Consider the following 26,537-nt stretch of genomic DNA (forward strand, 5'->3'; position numbering starts at 1 on the left):
CTGGGCAGTGCTAAAATTTATTGCAGAAATATTTGATTTGGGCTGTGAAAAGAGCCCTGATCCCTTTTTGGTGACACACCTGAGTTCGTGTGGGTGTGTTAATGAGTTGGGAATGCTCCAGGCAGGGATATTTTGCTTTTTGGAAAGCCTGGGAAAGCAGAAGAACTGTCCCAAGCCGTGTTTAGCTGTGCTGTGTGTTCCGTGTGGAGCCACTGCCACCTCCTGGAGCTGGATGTGTGCAGCCACAGAGCCAGGCAGGGCTCCCAGACCTCTCATGAGTGAGCTTTAAACCACTCCCGAAGGGCAGCTGCGAGAGACAATTCAATTACATCAGCTGCTTTCTCCTCCTCTAATCCCCTGGTGTCTTTGGCAGAGTTTAACTCTCCAGGAATTATTTTTAAATCCCTTTATGAACTACATGACACCCTTAAAAGATCAAAACCTACTTTTTCCAGCTGTTTTTTATGGTGTTGCAGCAATGACAGTTTGTTAAGGTATCTGAAATTTCTGAGAGTAGATGTCTAACTCTGATAATGTCAGCATGATTGTTTAAGAAATTTTGATTTATTGGGCTCTAAATTGAAAGAAATCCTTCCAGCAGGCAGCTTTATCTATTTTGCACATTGAGAGCTTCCTCAAGGCTGCCTAACACACCCAGAGCAAGAATTATTTGAGCATCTGAGGAGGATTTGTTCAATTGCAGAAAATACAACTGAATTCAAGGTAGTTGCTCCTTGATTAAATGAAGCTTTCCTCATTGAAATCAGGTGTGTGGGATTTGGAGCAAATGTGCTTTTGTGTGGTATTTTGTCTTTGAAATAGTGAATAATTACACAGGTCTTGTAGAGTGGCTGAAATACTTTTGGAGGTGCCTTTTCTTTCTCTGTCTAAAAAAACCCCAAACACTTAGGCTACATAAAAAATTTAGAAATTAGAGGTTTTTCCAGATTACCTGTTCTACATTTGCTTTTTGATTTGAGTTCTGTGATTAGGGAGACACTGACTGGTGCAGCCATTCTGCACATGGTGGGAAGGGGAGACACATCCTGTGCCCCATTATACAGCCCTCAAAAAAAAAATGAAGTGCTGAGGCTGCCTCAGGTCATGGAGGAAATCCATGTGAAGGCCATTTACAGTGATTTGAAATGTAGCAAAAGTGAAAATACGTAGATGTGCCCTGTCCTTCCCAATTCCCCACCTGCCCGTGGCTCCCTTTGCTCCCAGGTCCTGCCTCAGTGTTGCTTTGGTGTGGTGATCTCCAGCCCTGCTGCTCCATGACACATCTCTGACCTCAATTTCACTAAAGGTGTGTCCATTTTCCCATCACAGCTCCAAATACCTGCACTTTGGCCCAACAATGAGTTAAATGATGCAGCCTGTGTGGGGGATCCATGAGGGACAGGCAAAGGCTGATGGTAACTGATGGATGAAGATGGGGAAAATACCAGAAATAGTTCATCTTCTGTGGAATCTTCTTGTCGGGTCGGCTGTCTGTCTCTGCCCCGACACGGGTAGGGTGGTTCTTGGCTGGCACACGTTTCAAAGGACGAGTCTGGACTCTTCAGCTTTTCGGTCTTCAGATTGTTTATTGTTTCTTATCTACAAAATTTTCTGTCTGCCCAACAGAGGTCTGATCTGCAAGGCAGCCAAGGGCACTCTGACCACCCACGGGGCGGTCTTGTCTTTTTATACTAAAATCTACGTACATGATATTTACCTTTATTTTCCAATACTTTTCACCCATATTAGCAAGTGCACCTTCACCATAAACCAATCCCCAAGTGCCAACATCACCACAGGAGATGGAGGACAAGAAGAAGAAAGAAGAAGGACGAGACATGCCCTGATCCCTCCATCTTGTCTCCATAACCCCCCTGTACCAAAAACCTTAAAGTTTATATTTCACCCTCTAAATGTGTCCCTTTTACACCCTTCACTCTAAAGTGATTCTCATGTCCTCAAACTGCTGTCACTTCTGTGGATGGATCAAAATCAAGCCACCAAACACTCTTGGCAACATTCCAGGATTTCCGAGACCCCCCCCAAGGGTTCTCCTGGCATCTCTGGACATCGGGAATGATGTGCTGAGATCCCACATCTTCTGTTTCTGGAGTTTCAATGGAATTCACAGAATCACAGAATCACTGGGTTGGAAGGGACCTTCAAGATCATCGAGTCCAACCCAGCCCCAACAGCTCAACCAAACCCTGGCCCCCAGTGCCACATCCAGGCTTTGTTAAACACACCCAGGGATGGGGACTCCACCAGCCTCCCTGGGCAGCCATTCCAGAGCTTTATCACTCTTTCTGTGAAAAACTTTTCCCTGCTATCCAGCCTGTATTTCCCCTGGTGCAGCTTGAGGCTGTGTGCTCTGGTTCTGCTTTAAAAATTTTTACTTGCTGCTTTAAACATTACCCTGATGATCAAACTCTTCAGGTTTGATTTGGCCATGAAAGAAAGGAAGCCTTGAAGCACTTCAGGTGTTACAGAGATCTATTTCCACTTTTGGCCACTGGCAATGTCTTTGTTTGAGGACAACAGAATTTCTGCTCCTGTTTACACCCTGTAGGAATAATATTTAGTCCCCTGTGGATCAAACCCAGAGGCACAGGGGTTTTTAGAGAGTGTGTTACATTTGGTTTGGTGATATTGGCCCACAGTCCTGTCTGACACTGATGCAGGGAGATAAGCGCCAGTGGTTTATGGAGAAGGAACTGCATGGCAAAGATCTCATCCCTGGTTGGGCCAGGACTGACTTTGCCAGAAGATTCCAGGGTCTCCTTCTTCCCATGAAGAAGCCAGTGAACCCTTTTAGCCCCAAGAGCTTCTGCTGCAGGAAAAGAAAACACTACCCTGTAAGTTCACGGACAAAAAGTTCTCTTTGGTGCAATTTTATATCAGAACAGACTTTTACAAAATGATAATACATTTATTGTGTCATCTACAGCAGTATACATGTTAAAAACAATTTCTCAAAACACAAAAAAGGTTAGAAAGCAGCAGTTGATATCTGTGTTTCCACCTCATAACAAAGCTGAATAACCCCAGATCCCATTACCAATTAAACCAATTTTGACCAAAAAAAGGTCAGTATTAGACCCAACAGGCCAGGAACTTTGTACCTTGACACAGTCAAAAGCCAAAATACAGCTTTCCATCCAATAACTTGGTTCTTCTCTGAGCTATAGCAGGTTGCATTGCCACTAAATTGACAAGTAGAAGGGAAAGAGAATGAACACACCAAATATTTGTTTTTTTACAGGTTATACTGATACACAAAGGCCTCTTGAGACTTCTCTGCAAGCACAAAGTCCATTGGGAAAGGCATATGCAGAAGCCTAAGTAATTTCAGACACTGAAGAGTGTCAGATCACACAGTGTCATATCACACAGTAATTCTTCACATGGATGAATTCCCCAAAAGAAAGCCAATGGGAAATTGCAGTTTGAATCATAAGAAGGTGAAAGACCATGAGGTTCAAAACATTGTCCAAGCTCTGCTGGTGTGTTTTCATACACAAAGTACAATGTGTATTTAGCTGAACTTAGCTCTTTAGTACAGATATACACAGAGCATCATCAACATCAGAGCATCCTCAGCTGCTGCTGCATCCTCCATATCCTCCTACCTGGCTCTTAAATGCAATTCTGAACTGGTTGCATGTGCCTGACTGCTAAAATCAGAGGGTAAAATCCTTTCTGTTTTATTTTCTTTTACTGCATGTGCTCTGTTATTATGGTTTGTTCCTGGACACAGAAGTGCTGGTTGTGTGGACACAATCTGACAGGGAGAACAAAGCATCCTGAAAACTCTCCATGAGAGCTCTGACTCTTTACCAGGCATCCACCTCCCCCAAATCTGGTTGGTAATACCCAACAGGAGCCAGCTCAAAGCTTTTCAAGACCATCATTTCTCAGCATGCATGAGACAGAACAATAGTGATTGGGCAAAGTTGCCAGGGAAAATTCATTTCTATCTAGGCCTCCCCAGGGTCAGCATCTGTCTCTAATCTGGTCAGGGAGATGTCCTGGAGGAGAGAAAGAGCCACTTACAAAGTGTGAATCATCTCACCCTGGAGCAGACATCAAAAATGTTTGATGCTTGTCCTCTGAAATTGCTCATTTCTCTCTTGAGACCAAAAAGGCAAAGTGCAGAAACCAGAATAAAGGAAGAAATCTTCCCTTTTGTTGTATAAATGATGTGGGCGTGTCCTCAGCCTTCTGCTCAAGATCTCTTCTGGTTTAGCTCTGAGCCAAATACCTCATGCCAGTAGTGCCAGGTGTTGAAAGGCACACATCTAATACAGCCCTTGATATTCAACTCCTAGGGAAGAAAACTACTTCAGAACAGATATTTGGTTGTATTTTTGCATTATGTACATTCTCACAGCTGCAGAAAAGGAGTCCAAGGAACATTGCCTCCACTGAGATGATAAAGTCTGAGTTTGGGCTGAATCCCACTCTGTGAGTTTATCTATTTCCTAGATGTCCACAGATATGACTTAGGAGCTACAGCAGACACTGATCCTGTCAGGCAGGATCCCATGTGGTGTCCACAATCCTGTTCTCACCAAGCCTTTGGACCTTCCATGCTATGACAGCTCTGCTGAGGTCACAGAAGAACAATATTCATAATATGAGCACACCTTGCTCTGGAAGCCTTGCCCCATGAGAAAGATCTCAGAACAAAAGAGAAGGTCTGCTATAGTGGAATCACATAATCTTGTGGGGAAAATCTTAATTTATTGAATTTTCTAGATTTTTGATTGTGGAATCACATCATCTTATGGGGAAAATCTTAATTTATTGAATTTTCTAGATTTTTGATTGTGGAATCACATCATCTTATGGGGAAAATCTTAATTTATTGAATTTTCTAGGTTTTTGATCAGTGGGAGCCTTGGCATAAATGCAGAAAGGACTAAAGCTCTTCAATAGCCTTAAAGAATCTATTGCTATACAAAGAATGAACTTAATTTCCTTAATAATCATCCATGAACACTTCAGAAACCATCTTTGGGCTCTGGAGCCTCCACAGGCCACAAACTGAAAACTTCTGACATGGGCAATTGTTTCTGAAACACTCTTAAAACCCAAGTTCAAATGCCAAGGCAAATAAAGCCAATTAAATTAATGGGTTTGCATTTCTTTTGTTGCTACTGTTTGTTCAATTCACTGTGAACAATTTTTTTTTTTCTGCTATAACTCTGAAATTTTGATAACTAATTTCTGTCAGGGCAGAAAAAATAGTGTAAAGTTGGATATTTGTATGGTTCACAGGCCACATTTAGTAGAGATTTAGTAGTAGTGCCAGACAAAAGCACTGAAACCTCCCAAACTGACACCATCAGTGTATTTTAACATATTTTAATGATGATTTCCTGCAGTATTTTGACTGAATGTGTGTCCCATCTATTTGATTGGAAAAGCTTCCCTTGCAAGATTTAACTGAAAACCAAAAAACAAAATATTGGAGCTATTTCCCTTTTAGGTTTGGCTGAACAAAAATTGCTCAAACCCCAAATCTCATTTATACACTTTCAAGAACTGAAAATCTTTCTCTTAATTTTTATTGTTCCTTTTTTATTTCCTTTCCCTCCCAGGATGCTTGGCCAGCTGCTTCCAGGTAATTTTCCTGCTATTTTCAAAGAATCCATGTCTGTCTGTATTTCATTCTTTGCACTGGTTTTGCTGCCCAAATTTGGATTAGAGCTGAGAGAAATGCAGCTTAATAGCCTGACTATTTTTAGCCTTATCTTGCAGCTGTATGATCAAATACAAACTGTAGATTTCATCTGAAATAAAGCTGTTTATATCTCAGGAAAAGAGAAGGAAACTGGAGGCAAGATCAGTATGACAAGGGAGCCAAGTGAGCCAGGAGTTATTTCAACTCCAGGTTCAGATAAAGGTTTTTAACTGCCAAAAATGTTTTACAGTAACTTTCCAATGGGAAGAGGTGAAAAAAAAAAAGATGCTGAATTTTTAAAGGAGGGGTGATCAGTTTAGGAATGGGAGTAAAATATTATGAAAATAATGCCAATTAAAAAGCTTCCTTTATATTGAGTGAATATGTTTTGTCCTTGGTCATTTTTGCTTTGCCTATTTTTAGTTACTGGTTTCTTTTGTCCTTGGGGCTTTAGAAAAAAACCCTGAATTTTTGAGCTGACCAGAGGTCCCTTCATATGCAAGCACTGGATCTACACTGCTGTTCAGAAGTAGAATTTAATCCACCTTGACATGAAAATATTATGAAAAGCCACAATTTTAATAATAAATAGGCGAGGCAAATTATGGCAACTGATCCTTCTGTCACTGCTGAGGAGTCTCACAGTCAGGTTTTTAGCATGAGTCCAAGAAACTCTCTCTTGTGTCCCATTCTGGTCCTCAAAATGAAAGAAAGATGTGGCCAGACTGGAGAAGGCCACAGGGAGGACCATGAAAATAATCAGAGGGCTGGACAATGGGGGCAGTGAAGAAAAACTGGGAATTTTTCCCTGGAGAAAAGAAGCCTCCGTGGCCACCTCAGACTCAAACTATTCCAGTACTAAAAGAGCGGTCAGAAAGAGGATGAAGGTTCTCTTTTCCACAAGGATCCACATGGAGAAGGCAAGGGTGACAAGCTGCACCAGGAGAGGGATCATCTTGATATAAGAAAGAAATTTTTTTAGAGTGAGAGCAGCCATTCATGGGAAGAACCTCCCCAGAGGTGAGGGGTGGTCCCTGTCGGGGAGGTTTTCAAGAGGTGACTGGACAGGGTGTGGGATAAACTCATCCTGGCTCCCTTTCTCAGGAAAGGTTGGACCACATTTGTCATTCAAGGTCACCTCCAGCCTTGGTTGTTGGTTCTATGAACTTCATTCCCTTCTGGAAGGTATTCCACACTTGCTATTGATGATGGAGAGGGTTCAGGGAGAGGCATCTTTGCAAAGGGAAACTCAAATTATCAGTTCATGGTCACTCCTGGTTGTTATTTAGCCTTGTCATTGCACTGTCCTTAAGGTGCAATGAGAGACAGATGCTGAAAGGGAGCAGCCAAACACCCAATAAAGTGTCTGGATTTAATTTCCAAACTGCATTTTCCTCTGGACTCACCTACCTTCATCCCTTCTCCCACCACCCCACTTTAACACCTGGTTTTCTAATGCAAACATTTAAATAATGCAGAGGAACTTGAGTGGTTTTCCTCTATGATTCAAAACTTCCCAGAACTAAGCATTTAAGGTTCTTTCCCTGGGCTCTGAGTTCCAGAAACACTAAAAGTGACAGTAAAAGGAGGTGACATCACCATGCAGCAATGAAACAGGCTCATCCTTTACAATCTAGGTTGTAGTTTTCATTTTTGGGATGTGAATTGTCCTGCAGTACCAGCACTCCACACTGACAAGTCAATAATCAAAACAGTGGTTAGATACAGTAAATAGTCACAAAACCTGCAGCACAAAAATTTTTCTGTACATTTATAAAAGCAAAATAAGAAAATTAGACAGGAAATACATTATGGACATGGTAGAAAAAATGGCTCAAGGAGCACTGCACACTTTTTTTTTTTTGTTTTGTTTTAATCTTGTACTGTTTTTAATAACACAGCCTTTCTAGCTCCAAAATATATTTCACAGTGAAAAATCAAACAAAGCACTGTTACACTCAGTTGATATTTACACACACAGAGAAGCAAACTGCCTGTTGGATTCTTCCCTCCTGAAACAAAATGGAAAAACAGCCACTGTGGGGTGGCCACGCCTGGCCAGCACCTGCAGCTTACATTCAACAGAGAGATTTGTGGAGAGCTCATTTGTGCCAATGGCATCAGAGTCTGGATCCCACAACTGTGTCCACCTCAGGTGTGACCTGTCCCTTCCAGGGACACTGGGAAAGTTCCAGTGACTCAGGAAAAGCCAAATCTGCCAGTGCATCAACACTTCTATTCAGAGAAATAAAATCATAATAGAAGGTTTTGTTTTCCTTTTTTTTTTTTTTTTGTATAATGGATTTTATATTTAATATGTTGAAGATCCCATTTCTTCTGGTAAATTCAGTGCTGGTGAACAGATTCAGTTTTTCTACTGAACAAGAAACACAATGTCTGCAACAATAGAAATCTCCCCTCCACTGCCCTTCAAACTCCTGAGCATTGGCTCAAGGAATTAAGGAGCAAATCCAACTTTTCACAACTTTTCCATCCTTGGACTCTCTATCTGGGACCACCAAAAATTAATGGTAATAACAATGTGCTGAGGCCAAATCCCAATTCCAGGTGAAGCAGTTTATTCTAACAACAACAGCATTTTTCTGTACTGATTTAATTTAGCTGAGGACCTGGTCTCCAGTGTGCAGGGTCAGAGGGTGGTTTTGGTGATGTGGACATTTGCCCACAAGGCACTGGACTGAGATCCACCAACTCAAACTGCAGAGCACTCTAGGATGGCCAGGAAAACAACAAAACCCAGAAGTAAGCTCAGAAAAATTTCAACAACGGCAAAAAAAAAAAATAAAATAAGGAAAAGATCCAAACACCTTCTTGCTCTGGGCTGAAACAAGAAAAAGTCTCCAGCTAGAGGCAGTTATTTGACATCTTTTTTTCCACAATTCTAAGTTATTAATGATTGAAAACTGGCTAATAGCCATTCATGCAAAAAAAAAAAAGCTTTTTTTTTAAATAATACATTTACAGTGTTGGCAATATAATCCTTGTGAAAGCCCATCCTACACAAAATTGTCAAATATGCATTTACCTGATAAATCTGCCTTTCCCTAACTCTGTCTGGACAACAAAGTACCTGATTTCTGGAGAAACATTCTAAAATAGCTTTAAGAAGCATCTGAAGAAAGACAAAGGGCCAATCCATCAGTTAAAAACACTTTGACTTTTACAGAGAGCTGGGAAGAGGGAAACAAATTCTGCTCTCAGAGCAGCAAATCAGTGCTGTAGACTTGGGGAAAAAAAGGTGTTTGGATCATATAAATCCCATTTGTGAACCTGGAGTGCAATGGAAGTGGTTTCAGCTGTTTTGCTGGTCCTCTGTGCCACGGCAGATTTCACATGACAGGGCTGTCCCCCTCTCTTAAGAGCATGATCCTGTACCAATATGACCTCAAACATTTCTGTCTGTTTTGAATTAAATTTACATTCATTTAGATGGCTCCAGCCAAGAGCAGAATATTCCCATAAAGGAGTATATAAGTGTTAAGTATTATTATAATTAATCTTTCTTACACAACTTTGAGACCTTTCTTTTTTTCTCCTTTTAAAAATAAGTAAACTAGGATTATCTTTAAAAATCTCTGCTTAAAATGACATCAAAACTCTTTTTTCTTTTGTACTTAAACTAACATAAACCAGAGAAATTAAAAGCTCACACTCAGCTGACACTAATATTCCAAGTATTTCACTTTTTTTTCTGTTTTTTAGTTTATGATCATGTCAACTAACACTGAAGAACAAGCCTGAATTTTGAATTTCCTGGTTACTATTAGTTTCAGTTCAAAACTTCACATTTAAAATGCCATTTTCATCTTTGTTTGTAATATATGCATACACATACACGCACATATATATATATTTGATATATATATATATATTTCTCAGTTCATAAATTCATAAATCCAAGATGAAGGGAGCGCTAGGACGGCCCTCCAGGCCTTTTTTTTTTGCGCTGTATAAAGACTCTTAAGAATTGACATCATTGACATTGGGTTGAAGTAGATTTGTAGCAGTCGTGGCTTTAACTACAAGGCAAAGGTTGAAAGAACATTCGAGTTCCTCTCCAAGAAAAGCAGTAAGACCATTGGTGGTGAAACAAACAGAATATCCCAAGAGAAAGAGAGAACTGCCAGGTGTGGGAAGTCATCCAAAGTCTTTATCCTTTCCTTCCATGCCATCCTAGTGTTCAGTTTAGTTGGTTTTTTTTCCTCACCAAATGCAGGTGATTTTTTTTTTTTTTTTTACCTTCCAGGGTGATCCCACCAGGTCCTTCTCGTGCCTCTTTGCTCTGGCAGGGAGGAGTCAACACTCAGAAGTCAACCAGGTGGCAAAGGCACGGCACTCTGTGTGACAGCACTGCCCCCCAAGCCACCTGTGCCACGTGCAGCCACTGGAGCAGAGGGTTCAAGGTCATCTGGAGGGAAAGGCCACCCTGGAACTGCCTCTTGCTCTTAAGGTGGGAGGGGAGGGACAGTTATTGGTGATATAAAGAGTCCAAATGATCAATCTATCAATCAATGCCAAAAATAGACCTATATCTCAACTGCATGGCCCTTTTAGAAAATTCACAGCTTGGCTAGAACAGAAAGCATTGCTGGGAGTGTCCCTGGGTATGGAAAGCACAGCAGATCCCACTGCTCTTGCCTGAAGTTCCTACACGGATGTGCAGTTTAGTGTTGGCACAGCTGTTCCTCTGAATCCATTGGGGATGTCTGAATCCAGCCATGGACTCAGTTTTCCGGAGATCCTCCTGAATCAAGCTCGACTGATCAACCCAAGCACATTAGCTCCATCCTAAGACTCCAAAGAGAAACACTGCGGAAATTCACGTGCCAAAAGACAGGGACAGGCTAAGACATGTTGGACTAGGGAAAAACAAAAAAATAGGCAAATCCAACCCAAAATGGAAACCAGGTGGAAAAATGACTCCATTCACAGAGTAGGGTCAGTTTGGCAGCCAAGGATCACAACTGCACAGCAATCACTTGTTACTTTGGACGGACACGGATTACTCGCAGATGCTCTGAAATGGGAATAGTTCAGTGGGTGGGTTTGGCCTCTTGGTTGTCTTTTAAACATTCTCCATTAATGGCCTTGAGTACAGCTGGGTATTTACAGTGACTGTTAAAAAGAGATATTTACACATTTCCTTTGTTTTTTCACCTCTGGGGAGGAGAGGAAAAAGGAAAGGAAAGGAAAATGGAAAAAGGAAGGAAATGGAAAGAGGAGAGGAGAGGAGAGGAGAGGAGAGGAGAGGAGAGGAGAGGAGAGGAGAGGAGAGGAGAGGAGAGGAGAGGAGAGGAGAGGAGAGGAGAGGAGAGGAGAGGAGAGGAGAGGAGAGGAGAGGAGAGGAGAGGAGAGGAGAGGAGAGGAGAGGAGAGGAGAGGAGAGGAGAGGAGAGGAGAGGAGAGAGAAAGGAAAGGAAAACTGAAAAAGGAAAGGAAAAGGAGAGGAGAAAGAAAGGAATGAAAACAGAAAAAAGGAAAGGAAAGGAGAGGAAGGAAAGAAAGGAATGGAAAGAAAGGAAAGGAAAGGAAAGGAAAGGAAAGGAAAGGAAAGGAAAGGAAAGGAAAGGAAAGGAAAGGAAAGGAAAGGAAAGGAAAGGAAAGGAAAGGAAAGGAAAGGAAAGGAAAGGAAAGGAAAGGAAAGGAAAGGAAAGGAAAGGAGAAAAGGGAAAGGAAGCGAGACCTGCACCACCACCAAAACTATTATTTCCTTTTTTTTCTTTTTCAAGGGATGGTTTTTGGTTTGCTCGTTGGTTGCTTTGCTCTCCTCAGCTGCTCATGTCGCCAGGTTCTCTGCATTTATGCTGGACATCCGAATCTGAGAGCTGCTCTTGCTCAGAATGGAGAGTTGTGTCCCCCCGTTCACTCCGCTGCTCGCTAGAGAAGGATGGCGATGTTTGAAATCCACAGCAAAATACCGGTTGACTTTCCAGCTCCTCCATTTTCTCTTTATTTCTGATTGCACCTTTAGGGAGAAACTTCAAAAGGTCATTTTTTATGTACTTAGCCGCTCGAGGACATGCTGACAAATTATCAAGATTAGAAAAAAACCCACAATTCGACAGAACTGGTTTTAAGGTTTAGTAAACTGTTATTTATTATTAAACTCCTGTGTTCAGCAAAATCTGAAATTACTTTTCCATGGCTGGAAGAGGTTGGTCTGGGCATGTAGTGGGGAACTACAGCCCAGCCCAGGTTCTGTATCTGACTTCAGATAATTTAGGATCAGCCCAGAGGTGCATGGAAGACCTGATCAACACCACCTGGAGGAAAAAAATAGCCTGTTTTCATCATTGGCCAGTACCAAAGATACAGCAAGGAGCCAAAGAAACCAGCAATCAAAAACACTGGATAATATTGAAATACCTTGTCCACAGAGGCAGCTTCTCTCACCTGCCATTAATGGATGGATGTTTACACAAAATTTTGCCTCTTGCTTTCAGATCCTCTCCAAGCAGAGCAGCTCTGGGATTGATGCACATCTGTGCCATCCTCCTTCTCTTGGGAGGTTATTTTTTTATTGGCACCCACAGTAAATCACCAAGAGTAAAACAATCCAAGGTCAGAATTTCAATTAGGCAATATGTAAATAATCCCACAGCTTTTCTACTTTTCACTCATTATCAGTTTCCTGGCAACGCTGCTGGGGGGGTGCCCAAGTGTATAAATAGATAAAGTAGTAAAGATTTAATGTAAATGAGGTTGTAGTAGCTCAGGCCAACATTTACTTGATTACTCATTCCTGTATTGTATTTCTGGATGAAATAGTGTAAGAACAAGGGAATATGTAGAGATGTTTTCCCAATATATTTTTCCAATCTCCAATGACCTGCTGTGTCAAAGATGTTTGTCTTGTCTACAACAGACATTGCTGGATTTCCCTGGATTAATATTGTCAAAATGCTAAATAAGAGCTTCAACTGTACAGACAAAAAACTACAGGGAGGAAAAATCCAACTGGAAAACTTACATTCTCCTTCTAAGACCTAAAAATTCCTATTGGAGTTAAAGTTATCTAAAACATAGATATTTAAAAATCAGATAGAGAATGGAGTTATAATTTCTCTCTAAAAAGGGAATAGTATTTGCATCTGGAAGAGTGTGATATTCCGAACATTTTCTTGCTGTAGGAAATTTAGTGGAGGCACAAGACATTCTCTAATTACTATTTTCTGATATCTTGAGAAGAAAAATGGCTTTAATTAACCTGGTTGTGTTGGTTTGGCTAAGAACTACCCCACACTCCTTCCAAGGGGCTTCAGGAGAACTTGACTATGCCCATAAGCAAAGACAACCCATAAGTTTGTTTGATGAGCTTGAGATTGTTGTGGTTTATCTGAGAAGGAATCACTTGGATCAAGGAGTTTGAGACCTCTTTGCACCAGAGATCAGCAATTCCAGGCTATACCTGCAGTCAGCCCCCTTGAAAAGAAGAAAATAAGGTGATTTTACTGTTGGGCTGCACAAGAGATGCGTAGCAGGGGAGGAGAGAACTCCACTCAGAGTTCATGGATGTTCTAGAGTTCATGGTTCCAGCTGTTCATGGATGAACTCTCAATGTTCCATGCTCCTCTTAAGGCAACATTGAGCAGGGAACCCCTTTCCAGCAATTCAGAGAACAATTACCTCAGCTATTCAGTCAGATAAACAGTCAGGGAAATGCAGATTGGAACAGGAGAACCAGAGGAAACCACAGATGTGGCCAGCAGCAGTTGCCATGGGCTGAGAGGAGTGTGAGGCTTGCAAGGCACCCAGGTGGTGTCTGGAGGGTGGCTCTGGGCACCTGCCACCCTTGGGCTGTAAGTGTGAAGGGGGGAAGGTGCTCAGGAGAGAAGCTGGCACCAGTTGGGTGGTGCCCAAGAAAACAGCCTTCAGTGAAGGGTTTGATATTGTTCTCCTCAGCCTTTTCCTAGGAAAGCTGGAAAGATTTAGGGTGGATGCATGATCTTCCAGAGGGGAAAGAGACCACACTGAGAGGTGAACAATGTTTTTTTTATTTAGCCTGGCACCTTATCACTAATGGTGTCCTCCAGGCATTGATAGTGGACCCCACACTGTTCCACACAGAGCATGGAATGGTTTGGGTTGGAAGAGACCTTAAAGGTCATCTCCTTCCACCCCCTGCTACGTGCAGGGACACCTTCAACTACCCCAGTGTAGCATTCACGTTCTCTGAAAAAATCCCTTCGCCCAGGATTTTTCTCCTGGGAAGCTGAGAAGCCTCAGAGAAAAATGAAAACAATTCTTATCTCATTTGCTTCTCCTGTGTTGTGCTCATGTGGAATGTGTCTGGAGATTGTTTACCCACAGGTGATTGTTTCATTGGATTCTGCTGTGAGTTGTTTTCACTCTTTGGCCAATCAGGGCCAAGCTGTGTCGAGACTCCCAGAGTCAGGAGTTTTCATTATTATCTTTTTAGCATTCTGTCTGTATCCTTTCTGTATTCTTTAGTATAGTTTAGTATAGTATTCTTTAATATAATATAGTATTATAAAGTAATAAAGTAGCCTTCTGAGAACATGGAGTCAGATTCATCATTCTTGCCTTCATCAGGACATTTCCCAGCAAATACAATACTCCAGGCTGCTCCAAGCCCTGTCCAACCTGGCCTTGGGCACTTCCAGGGATCCAGGGGCAGCCACAGCTTCTCTGGGCACCTGTGCCAGGCCCTCACCATCTTCTGGTGTATCTCAGATTGAAAGCACCATCACCAGTTTGGCTGCTGGCTCCAAACTGAGTGGTGGCAGAGACATGTCAGACCTCTTGGAGAGATCTGAAAAGACTGGGACAGTGGGCTGGCAAGAACAGGGCTTTGCCCTGTTCAATAAAACCAGTGCAAAATTCTGGGATGACATTTCAAGAGAGACCTGTCCATATCCTACCCCTGTCAGGAAGCCTCAATCTGAGCCATCATCTCTGGTAAGGCCAATGTTTTGGTTTGATAAAGACATCACAAATCCTTTTTTCTTTTTTTTTCTTTTTTTTTTTTTTCTGAGAATTGTGAGATTAAGACTAAATTATCAGGGATTATGGTAGATGAGAGTTAGAATGGACAGTTGGAACAGCAGTTACTCCCACAAGAAAATGGGATGTGGATGATGAGTGAAGGACATTTAATATTAAAAATCTTACCTCCCCATTCAAGAAGCAGTAGAGAACAGCAACAACAAAACCCTAGGGAAATGGGAGAGAAAAGAAAAAAAAGTAATTCAAATCCTGAAGGAATGACAGAAATTGTGGCATTCACATTCTCTGAACAGAGCGAGACATAATTCTCTCTCCCAGAGTTTTTCCTGGAGAAGCACAGAGAGAAGAAGAGAAAACAATTCTTATCTCTACTTGCTGCTCCTGTTGTTTTTGCACATGTGGAATGTGTTAGAAGATTGTTTACCTGAAGGGATTTGTCAATTGGATTCTGCTGAGGATTGTTTTGTTTTCTTGGCCAATTGGGTCAAAGCTGTGTCCTGGCTGTCTCAGACAGTCATGGGTTTTTCTTTAGTATCTTTTAGCATCTCTTTAGTATAGTTATAATATAGTATAAATGTAATATAGTATTGTTTTAATAAAGCATTTGATAGAAAACAGCTGGAGTTAAAGAAACCACAACATGCAAACAAACCCAAAATCCTGGTATACAAAACCTACACAAAAATGAGCAGAGACAAGCTCTGAGACCTGTGCATGCAAAGTACATATAAAGAACAGAGGTTTGGTTCTAAGGAAAGCTGAATTCAGTGTGTAATCACCTGGAAGGATCCCAGTCCCAATTCAAACACCAGCCTCTCCCTCTTACTGACATTCTCAGGAGAAAAGGCAAACACCGTGTAGTGAATTCCAAACAAAGGGATCAGCAGCAGGGTGGAGCGAGCCAGTCTCCTGTCACAACAGAGGGAAAGAACTTTAATGCAGCCTTGCAATTAGCAACCTGCACTTTAATTAAAGAAGAAAGCACAGAAAATATTTTTCTGACAGACTTTTGGGGAATACGTACACCGCGTAATTATACAAACAAATATGCAACATTCCTATTTGTTCCCAAAGACTGTTTGCACACACACTGCAGTTTGCTCCCCCTTCTTCACACTGCTACAGTAATGGCACGTTAATTATGCTTAATGCTCACTGCTGCTATTTTAATTTGCATTATTATAAGCAGGAGTTTTCTCCTACCATGCCAAAAAATGAGGGGAATCTTGCTAAGGGATTCAGACTGCTACTATGGTACAATTATAAACCTCTCACCCAATTGCTTAATCCCAGTGGAGTTTTAAATCACTTTTTGTTGATTTCTCTGTGTGTGAATATGCTTCTACACAGCAAAAAAATTCCAAAACAACCACACAAATAAAGCTAAAAAACCAACAGGCACAAATAAAAGTTAACCCCCCTGCATGTTCTTGTACTCACAACTATTCCTGAAGGTTTGGTTTTGGTCTCAGTTTATACTGTTGGAAACCTCAGTGCAATTCCACTCTTTAACTATTTCACTGCTTCAGAATAAAGAGGTTTCAGAGGGAAATTAAGCTCAGTTGATATAAACCAAAGGGTTGGAAATTAATATTTGACATGTGGGCACTTAACTGGTGAAATGCCCCCATAGCAGGGACCAGCAAAGACTTGTGCATATTTTGGTGAGTGTCACTGTGTGATTGAGCGGCAAAAAAAACGAGCAAAGAGAAAGCAAATGTTCTGCAAAAAAAGGCAAGTGCTTTATTACAAACAAAGTGACCTAAGAAACCTGCAGGACATTTTCAGAGGGGAAGAATATCATTGGTTATGTTCAGGTAAGTGAAGAAGGCAGATGGAGGACAAAGCAAGGTAAAAAGCTGTAAAGATTTTTCAAAGAGCTGCATATTTGTTTAAATTCAAATGTTCCCTCTGCTTTTACCTATTTGGTGCATTGCAGACAGATTTGAATTTGCTAATTCATGCTCAGTGATAACCCAAAATGATGTGTTTGTTTTAGAAGATTTAATTAACACGCTTTCAAGAATTTTGTGAGCACAATTATCTCCAGCAGTGATCTGGGGATGGGACATGAGTGCAGTGCTGGTGTCTCTTAGTCAGACTTTGGCCCCATTGGGATAAATTCATCCCAGCTCTTGCACTAAACACACCTGAGCCATAAATCCGATGGACACCAAACCTCAGGTCTTGGTGGAACACCCCACAAAACAGAGAAAACTCTTCTTGTGGGTTATAAAATTACACATTGGCCAAAATCTTTTGCAAAGAGAGGAACGATCTGGGAAGAGGGTGATGAAGAGCATTCAAAGTGCCCAGCTTTGATGATCTCTAAAAAAAGTAATTTATACAGGAGTGAGCCAGTGTAAAATAGCTTTTGGAGTCCTTTCTAGTCCTTTTTCTCTATGGATATACAATCAGATTAATTAAAAGGAACAGAAATTTCAAGAAAGAGATTAAAGAATAATGTTATCTCTGTACAAAAGGGATGTAAAGAATATAAGTGTCTTAAAGTAGTCATGGAATAAAAAAAACCCCGATGTTAAAGGTAATAAACTGGACAAAAAAATATCATCTCTCCATATCTTCTATCATTTATATTCAGACTTAATGACAACAATAACAAAGGATAAATGTTGTTTTGATCTAAAAGTCAGAACAGAATTGTCTATTAATGTGTTCTGTCTTGCTGCACTCTAGGGAGATTAATTTAGGGGAAGATGCAGAGGAAGACTTTTTTATTGTCAGTTTTCTGGCATTAATCATACCTGATTAATCACACAATCAGTTTGCAGGATCTGGAAGTATAATGCCATCATCAAGTTATTTGAGGTGTTGTTATCAATATTGTCAGAAAAGTGAGAAGAAAATGCATTAAATAACATATTCAGAAGTTTAGAGACTGTTAAGATCAATAAAGAGGAAAAGAAGATTTTAACGATAAAAACCTTGAGAGACATGAATGCCTGTAAAAATTGCTTTTCTTCAAGAACATTGGGAAGAGAGAAGATTTAAAGCAGGTCCTGTGAGATGTGTAAATTTCTGTGCAACAGGGAATGAAAATCTTAAAGGATACAGGGGAATTCTCAGGTGTGTAACAGCCAAAGATATGAATCCTCTTTTCTTCCCCCACTCTTTCAGACAGGCAAGAGACTTGGAGGGGGTAGATCTAGAAGTTCTGATGACAATAATAGTTCAGGTGGCTGGAAGATAATATTCTCCAAAAGATCTAGCAAAAGCCTTGTTCACATTCCCATAGGGAGAGGAAAGTCATAAGGTTACTTTAAAAAAAAAAAAGCAATTTGAATATAAATTTTTGTTGAGGCTGACCTTCTGTTTTCCAGATGTTATTTTCCTTAAAATCCCTTCAAATATGAGACTTTCTCCAGTAGCATGGCTATGAATGTTGACTTTCCATTAAGTGTTAGTACAAACAAATAATGGTGTCCTCTGTTCTCCCTCTCTCCTCTATGGAATAATGAAATTAGAACTTTATGCTAAAAGAAACCCTAAATAAGAATGTTATCTAATTTGACCAGTATTTGAAAGAATCATGCTTTTATATTTCCACTGCACATCCACATTTATTAAGGAGACTGCTGAAGTCTCAACCTCTGAACCTTTTTGAGAGAAAAAATGAAAAAAGAAACAAAAATCTCCAAATCATAGAATCTGAAGGAAGATTGTATTGTTGTTTTGCCATTTAGACCTGCCTCTCTAAAGTAAGAGAATTGCCCAGTTTAAAAGCTGTCCTAAGTGAAATACTTTGATCAAGTATAAACTTTTGCAATGAAGACATCAAGGTGTGTAGTCCTGAAAAGCAACATTCACCTCACCAAAGACTGGAAATACATAGTGTAGATATTGATAATGAAATTATTTTAAAATTGTCCCTAAAGTCAATGCAGAGAAAAATACCCTTTTAAAACATAATTCTTGTGTGCTACAGATGTCTTTTGAACAAAAGGTGACTCCTGTTGTAAACCCTGTGGGTATTGAGTACATCTATTTATGTATATATTGATTAACTTAATGCTGTGACGTATCTGCAATGATGGCATCTATTTTTAGTTAAATTAAAAGCAGACTTGAATTCCCTTTATTGTCAATGAAGAGCAAGAATCACTGACACAAAAAGACAAATCCTCTGCCCCCAAGGAAATTCTTATCACATCCTAAATCTATCCATTGACCTCAAAGGGATCTGGACTGAGTTTGTCACAAAAATTTCTGCCCTGTATATTTGTGAGGTGTAGATTAGAGGAACCCAAATTCTCTGGCCAAAGGTTCATTCCTCATCTCTGTGATAAATCTGTGCAAAAAAGAATAGTGACAATATTTCAAATTGAAGGATAAAGAGCAAACCATGAAGGCACAGGATGTCATTATAGTGAAATGCTCAACACAGCTCATGTTTAATAAACTGAAGATTCTGTTTTATCACAAAATGCTGAACATATTAATGTGACTTTCAGGAACCTCAGTAATCTCCCTGACAGATCTTTTCCAAAATTTAATTAGGTCTGCAGCATCACTTCCAAAACACCTGACTTAACACCTGAATGATTCCAGATTTTTAATTTTCCCATGTATAAACCACATCTTCAGACCTAGGACTTGAAAACCAGAGAAGCTTACCAAGACTTTCCTACTTCAACAGACACGAAAAACATAGGTTTAAATGCCTCCTGTTTAGGCTGAACTCTTCTTGCCCTTGACTAGGTGGAGGATTTCACCTTAAAGAGTTATCAGTCTCCCATCTTTCAGAAACTGCATGTAATGTAAAATTTGGTTCTCTGCAAAGGCCCAACAGGATGTCTGTGCTGCCTCAGGATGTCCACTAGGCACTGAACTTTATATTTCAAACTATCTCCTCCTAAGCCTAACTCCTAGTTTTACCAAACTGTTCTTAGTCTTCAGCTGCTCTCTGTGTAAAGATGGAGCTGCTCCTTTTTGTCTTCTCTATTTCTGTCTGCTTTTGCACGGTTCTAGTCTGTTGACTGAATATTTTTCAGCATCTCCATTGTTCTATTTCTTAAATACCTCAATTATATATGAAATCACACAGAAAATTCACTTTAATTTTTTTTTTCTTAACTAAAAATCATAACCATATATGTAGTTAGGTTACAAACCAATCTTTTTTCCTTAATGGTGTTGAAGATAACTACTAAATATTCTTTAACAAAATCCTGGAGTTGGGGGTCTGTGTGTCAGGACACCTCAGAGAATGTTGATTCACACTTATAGAACTGCTGTGAAATTCAGGAGACAGATCATCAGAAAACATATTATAGATGTCTGAAATTGCACATCATCTAAACAAAATGAGAGGATGACCTTGGAGCTCTTTTCCAACCTTAATGATTCCATGAATCTGTGAAAACCTGTGGGCTTCTTGTGCAAGGAGCAAGGGGTCAGATGGACTATGGGATAGTGATTAACTCTTGGCTGAATGGCTTTTATTCACTCTTCTGGATGACTCACTCTATCTTTGATGATATTTGACAATATTGGACTGAACTTGATTATCTTAGAGGTCTTCTCCAACTCAGTGATTCTATAACTTCTGATAGACACAATTCATTTTGATATGAGGTCAACTTTCCTCACCCCTGGGTGTTTATTAAGGTAACTTCACTCAGTCCAATGGACAAAAGATGTTTTATACCCACTGAGGGTCTGATTGACTCAACCTCACCCAGTTTATTCTAGGAAACTTTTCAGATTCAACATTTTCTCTCAGTATGAAGGTGCTCACCTCTTGCTGTGCAATAAAGAGCAGCTATTAATTCTATACAGACACTACCCAAAACCATCAATAGCATCAGCCATAATTAAAAAAAAAAAAAAAAAAAGAAAAAAAAATAAAACAACCTTAAAACCCTCGATCGTGGCGCATCGGCAAAAGCACAGAACAAGAACAAAGAAAAAAATTCTACATGCAACAAGAACTAAATGAAGGCTTTGCTCTCTGGTTACTTCCCCTCTGCTCTCATCCACTCATTTAACTGCAACATGCACACATAGTAATGTCACAGGAGTGCGTACACTTACAGGGTAATGGTTGATAGTTCTGACATCTTGCAAGAGTGCTGGTTAGCCCTCTTAGGCTTACAGTAGCATTTCTGAACGCAGCTGCTAAATATGACAAGATTAGCATTTTTTTCAGCATATCGTGAACAGGCCAAGGTAGGTCACTTTCAACACATTTCATGAGACACGTCACAACGATGGAAAGCGGACACGACAGGATGGACTCACAGCACGAACCAGCTGCTTGACTGAAGCAGAAATTAAAAGACCAAATAAAAATTGAAGTGCACTGGCTGTTGCTGGCCGTTGTGATGTGCTGATTCACGGACAAACCGAAACTCAAACACCCTGAGGGCAGGGGGGCAGCGCTAACGCATCCAAAGTACACAGGACCTGAGTGGTCTGGTTTTGTACAGGGGGTCACAGAACAATAGATTAAATGAGAGTTGACTGCATGCTCATGGAGAACAATCAGAGAATAACAGAAACTCGTACGATGGGGATCAATCTAAGGTCTAATCCTCATTTTCGTTGTGGTGTGGATCTCTTCTTTTTAACAAAAGGTTCTAGTAAAGACACCAAAGCTGTTTTTCCATCTTCCTTGGTGATGGGGAGGGAGCTCAGTATGGAATCTGAATGTCTGGCTGGTAATTTTGGAGGTACCACTTTTTTTTTTTTTTTTTTTGACAGTGTGCTCATCAAAGCAGCAGGCTCATACACTGTGGAGCATGACCTTGATCCCTGCATGTTGGATTCTAGTAACAGAGAACAAAATAGTTCCTTTCCAACCAGCCAGGAAAGCTCATTTACATCAATCAATCAGAAGGGTAATCTGAAACATGGAGGCATTTGGAGGGATCCCAAAAGAGATTTTATATCTGGGCTGAAAAACATGAAAAATGAAAATAGCGATTTCTTGTCGACTTTCAAGGGGAGAATTTTTGTTTTGTTTTCAACACGTGGTTGCTTTGGTGGGATTCACCTCAGGAGAGGCTGGATATTTACAGTACAGATGTGTAAGCAAAATGGACATCCTCAGAACCCTGAGACTCATCAGAATAAACATTTGAGAGAGAAATACACATTTACTGGCCAGGTACATCTGACCTGTTTTAGATGTCCACTGTAGGATGGGATGAACACCAAACACCACTGAGTACCCTGACTAAGTCTCCATTAATATAAAGGATAATAAAGGATAAATCCCCATTAATATAAAGGATAATAAAAGTTGATTTTTAAAGTAATTGCCTTCAAGGCAAACATTTAAGTTTGTTCAAACAAACCCAACTCTGTTTCTGTTATGCAGTCTAAGATCTTGTTCACAACTCATGGAATTTATAATCTGAGCTCTAAACCAGGATGAATTGAAAACATACATTTCCCCCTACTTTTAACTGCTTTAAGTCAATCCCCATTACTGGAGTTATGTTTTGCTTCCTTTTGGATAATTAAAGCCTGATAACTGTGTTGTTGTTAAATATTACAGTATAAGAGCTGGAAAGAACACAGTCTTGGGGCATGGACACATCCAGCAAATGGATATAGTCACCGTGTTTCAACTCATAAAATAAATTTCATTTTTTGGATGTTGCTGAGGAAGTAAACATGAAAATGACTGCTCCTTTTGCACTAGAATTTCTGTGCTAGATTTTTGTACCACCTTCCTTTTACAGAGCTGAGTTGGGCATTAATTGTCCTCTTAGACAGATCAAAAATGAGCAAGGAGGTTTAAGGGATAGCTCCATTTTATTGTGACTGAGGCTTTCAGAAGTGACTATGGATTTTGAGTGCCACTCATTTGTTTGATCACTTGATCTGAAACACATTTTTCAGACCAAATTTTACCACAAGAGGGCTGCTCAGCCTGTGTTTAAAAGAAGCACTTACAAGGCATATTAAGGTACAGAGCCTGAAAAGGAAATATCTAAAAAATCAATAATCACTTTGAAAAGTCTTAGCCATGGGTTGTGGTAGAGGTTTGTGGTCTTCAATGATATACTTAATGTTGCCATGGCAACCTAGAAATAAATTCCCATCCATGTTTCCTTTACTGCCTATGTCCTGTTTCATTTGACAGGGATTGATTTTTTTATAGGTTTTCCTGGTGAAGAGATCTAATGTGACAGAACTTGGTATTTACTAGAATTATTGAAAAAACCAGACTTGATTTTGAAAATATTATCTATGGATTAACTGCTGCTCTATACCCAGTGAGGAAACATTGACACACGAGTTTGTGATGGAAAACAATGCTAGTACTTCTTAGGAAAACCTGAATATTTTAGTGCTGTTAGCACTTATTTTCTGCCATTTCTAATTTTGATAGAGTCACCTCTCTGATTTTAGATGGTGTTAAGTGTCCCAGATCTTTAGAGTACAGAATTCATAGACATTTTCTTTCCTTTCTCCCTCCCCTTTTATTTTGCAAACTTTATTCATTATCAAAGTAGAAACCTTGGTGGAAGGAAAGGGAGAAAGAGAGAAGAGACAGAGGAGGCAGGAACCAGGAAAAAAAAAAAAACATGAAGGAGGAAAAAAAAAGACAAATATAAGAAAATGAATTAAAATGAGAGCATGGCTATGAAAACACTGCACGAATCAGGGCAGGATCCTCAGACCTCTGTAGGCACACAGAGAACGGAGCTGGTCACATCTAACTCTACGTGCCAAAGACAGATTCCAAACTGAACTATCACCTTGAACTCACTCAGGGAAAGAGCAGGGACTTCCAGGCTGAGCTGGCCTGTGTGACAGAGACATCTAAGGCACAGGGGATGCTCTGTCTGACGGAGGTGCCCTGGTGTCCCCGAGTGACCATAGACGAGGACTGGACTGCTCAGATCGAGCACGAGACTTTAGACAGCTAAAGGCAAACAAGCTGAGTCTCACCGCAAGTGTCCTGGGCAGGGACTGCAGCTGCATCTGGGAGGAAGAGGGAGGGTGCTAGGGTGGAAGGGGAAAGAAAAAGTTAAACACTCCCGGGGTGAAATGAGCCATGGATGATGTGGCTGAAGGCCGCCCAACACCTGGACGTCTCGATGCAAATGAGAGAGAACACAAATTGGAGGCAAAAGGAGTTGTAATTTGGTTCTAGAGGTCTCAGAGGTGCTTAAGAGGAGGAAAACGAGCATGCTGATCCAGGTTATGCTGCATTATCCAAGTACATCCATCATGAAAATGGTCAGGGTTCTGAATTTTGGTCGCTACCAACACGCAGGGAATGATGAGGTTTGTGCCTTGTCTCTGAATGTGCTGAAGGGGAATCCTTTGGGAAATGCAGTAAAGGTAGACCTTGATTCATGCAAATTAAAACTGCTCCTTCTGGAGAATCTCTGTGCACCCTGCTCGAGTAATTCTATGTAACCTCAGCACGAGTAGGATTGGCAGCTGTGCAGTAGCAGGAGAAGGAACGCAGAAACAAATCAATGAAATAAAGCATTGAAAATACAGTAGAAAGTTAACCAAAGTGGAAGCAGAGAGATTGTATGGCAGAGAGAGGAGAAAATTGAAAAGTAGACCTGTCTAATATATATAATTTATATCACACACCTTCTTCCCCTCAGCTGATACTTCTCTAGGCTGGGAGACATCTTCTCCTTGCTGCTCAGGAACTGAGGATTCCCTGGAACTGCACTTGTTTCCCTTTGAAACACCTACTACATTTACAAACCCCACGCCCTTACAGATCAGATGGAGCAGTCTGGAAAACAGAACTTGTTCTGTGAGCAACAGATCCTACACTTCCATCCCCCTGCAGCTCTGACCCACTGTGTGCAGGCAGAACCATTCACCCTCTCACCCAGACACAGAGTAAGCCCAGGTGCTCCTCAGAAAAGTTGTCTTTTAGTTGTATCTCCCCTAATTTTTAGCTGTGTGCCTTTTTCCTTGTCACCCCATGCCAGCTTGGTGAGAAACAGGCCATAAAGTGAGATTTATCTGACTTATTTTGAACTTGTTGTTTAAAGTGAAATAAGTTGTAGTAATGGATTTTCTTCTCTGGACTGGGTAGGTCTCTACTGACTGTGGAAGGAGCCCAGCAGGATTGATTTATTAAACCAGGTATATCCCCTGCTATCTTCCTAAATATTGTGCTCTTCATGGGAAAAAAAAAATTAAAAAAAAGAAACTGTGTCTCTAGTCTTTAATGGAAAACAAATCCCAAATTCTTAGTCTTGTTGTCTTGTTACCTAGAGTTCTACTTCTCCTTGCTAATGCCACCAAAATAAGAAGCTGAAGCTGAATGACTGCTTACAGATTAATGCTGTGGTTAAAAACAAATGCTTAACAAATGTGAATTTACTAGAACATTTTGTCCAGTAAATCTGACCCTTGAGTAGATCTGAGTCTTGAAGGTGAAACAGAATGGTCAAAGAGAACCATAAATCCCATCTACAGTTCTCATTCTTGCCTTTTCTAACTTCTACAGAGAGGACATGAAAAGGAGAACACCATTGCTATACTTGGAGTTAAATAATGAAGAGATTAAGCCTAATATTTGCCTGTGCTCTAGAGAATAAAACTGATAGCAGAGGGCAGAATTCTTCCAACTAAAACAACTGTAGCTTCAAGGTTGTGTGTCCTGGTTCTTGCCCTGTATTAATTCTGGAGCTCCTGTTCTCCCAGGCTGGGTTCTTGTCTCTGAGTGCAGAGCACAGATCCAAGTTGTGCACTGTGGAATAATTCTGATGGAGGTGCAGTAACATCACTGAGGTGCAGTAGACAATAGGATATTCAATGAGAAAAATGTACCATGCCAAATGAGATTCTTGCATAAATTTTGAATACTTTACTGTTTGAAAAGAAGAATGTGCATGTCCAGATCCAGGCATAAATATCTGAGACTGGGATTTAGCTCATTGTCCTTGAAAGAAAGCAAATGAGCAAAGCCCACAGAGAGTTTGTCATCCCAGGCTGACACAAGAAGTGGATTTTCAAGCATTACAGACAGGTTTTGGTTCCTGTCAGCTGGCAGAGCTCAGCATCACTATAACTACACTGGGTTTATATAATTTGCAGCTCTGAAGCTTCAGTTACACTGTTTTGACTCACCTGCCTTACATGTTCTACAATATCCCTGCAGATTCACGGTGCAACCCATCTCTACAACTCTCCTTCATGAAAAACGAGAGCACTGCCTTTGTTAAAAAAACCTGGGCTTGCAGACACTTAACCAGCTGAACAACTCCAATGTTTTCATTGGAATTTAAAGAGGAATTACAGCTTGGAAATCCCTCAAATCCCTCAATAATAATACAGGTGGGACTAAGACTGTGATATGAACATTACATGTGGTCCTATCTTAAGGTAGTTTGCATTTATTTCAACAACCTTCACTGAGCCTCTGTAGCCTGGTGGCCTTTGAGGATGTTCTTTAACTCTCCAAGGCAGCCAGAGTTTGTTCTTAGAAAACTGATGGCCTGCTTTGCACCACACAGTTCCTTGGACACACAGTGTTAGTCACCAGATCCTCACAAGAAATTTGTCTTTCCAGATCAAAAAACCTTCTGCACTGGGACAGCACCATCTTCCTTGTCCCCTCACAACCTCAGGCTGTGTGCTTGCCTGGAGTACATCCTAAAAATTCTCCAGATGTGAAACTAACCCCACTGGATGCGAAACAATGCCAGCTGCTGAAGTGAGACACAATAAATCAATGGCAAGGAGAAACAGAGACACTGAGGGGAAAGTAAATGCCTGTTGTCCTCATATGATAGAGGCAAAAGTGTGAATGGTGGGAAAAACTAAGTGGAAGACCATGGTTGCTGGTGGCCATTGAGCCTTGGTATAAATTGAAAGCACGTTCAGGATCAGAGATGTCAGAATTATTC

General features: G+C 40.6%; 1 protein-coding gene across 10 annotated transcripts in view; it reads right to left on the reverse strand.

The window, feature by feature from the left end:
• Positions 1–11,209: 11,209 nt before the first annotated feature.
• The window catches only part of ADCYAP1R1 (ADCYAP receptor type I), a 145,353-nt gene continuing 130,025 nt past the window's right edge, over positions 11,210–26,537 (reverse strand). For 2 of the 10 annotated variants that reach the window (XM_036398305.2, XM_036398314.2), the window contains 5 exons: positions 23,599–23,652; positions 20,728–20,811; positions 15,453–15,582; positions 14,839–14,880; positions 11,210–11,684 (listed from right to left, as the gene is read on the reverse strand). In XM_036398305.2, coding sequence (XP_036254198.1) covers positions 11,475–11,684; positions 14,839–14,880; positions 15,453–15,582; positions 20,728–20,811; positions 23,599–23,652 — 520 coding nt within the window. In that variant the 3' untranslated portion in view covers positions 11,210–11,474. The remainder of the gene's footprint in view (positions 11,685–14,838; positions 14,881–15,452; positions 15,583–20,727; positions 20,812–23,598; positions 23,653–26,537) is intronic. The other 8 variants (XM_054518520.1, XM_054518524.1, XM_054518534.1 and 5 more) reach the window with 8 other exon arrangements.

The sequence above is a fragment of the Molothrus ater genome, chromosome 1 (genome assembly GCF_012460135.2).
Source record: "Molothrus ater isolate BHLD 08-10-18 breed brown headed cowbird chromosome 1, BPBGC_Mater_1.1, whole genome shotgun sequence".
Lineage (NCBI taxonomy): Eukaryota > Metazoa > Chordata > Aves > Passeriformes > Icteridae > Molothrus > Molothrus ater.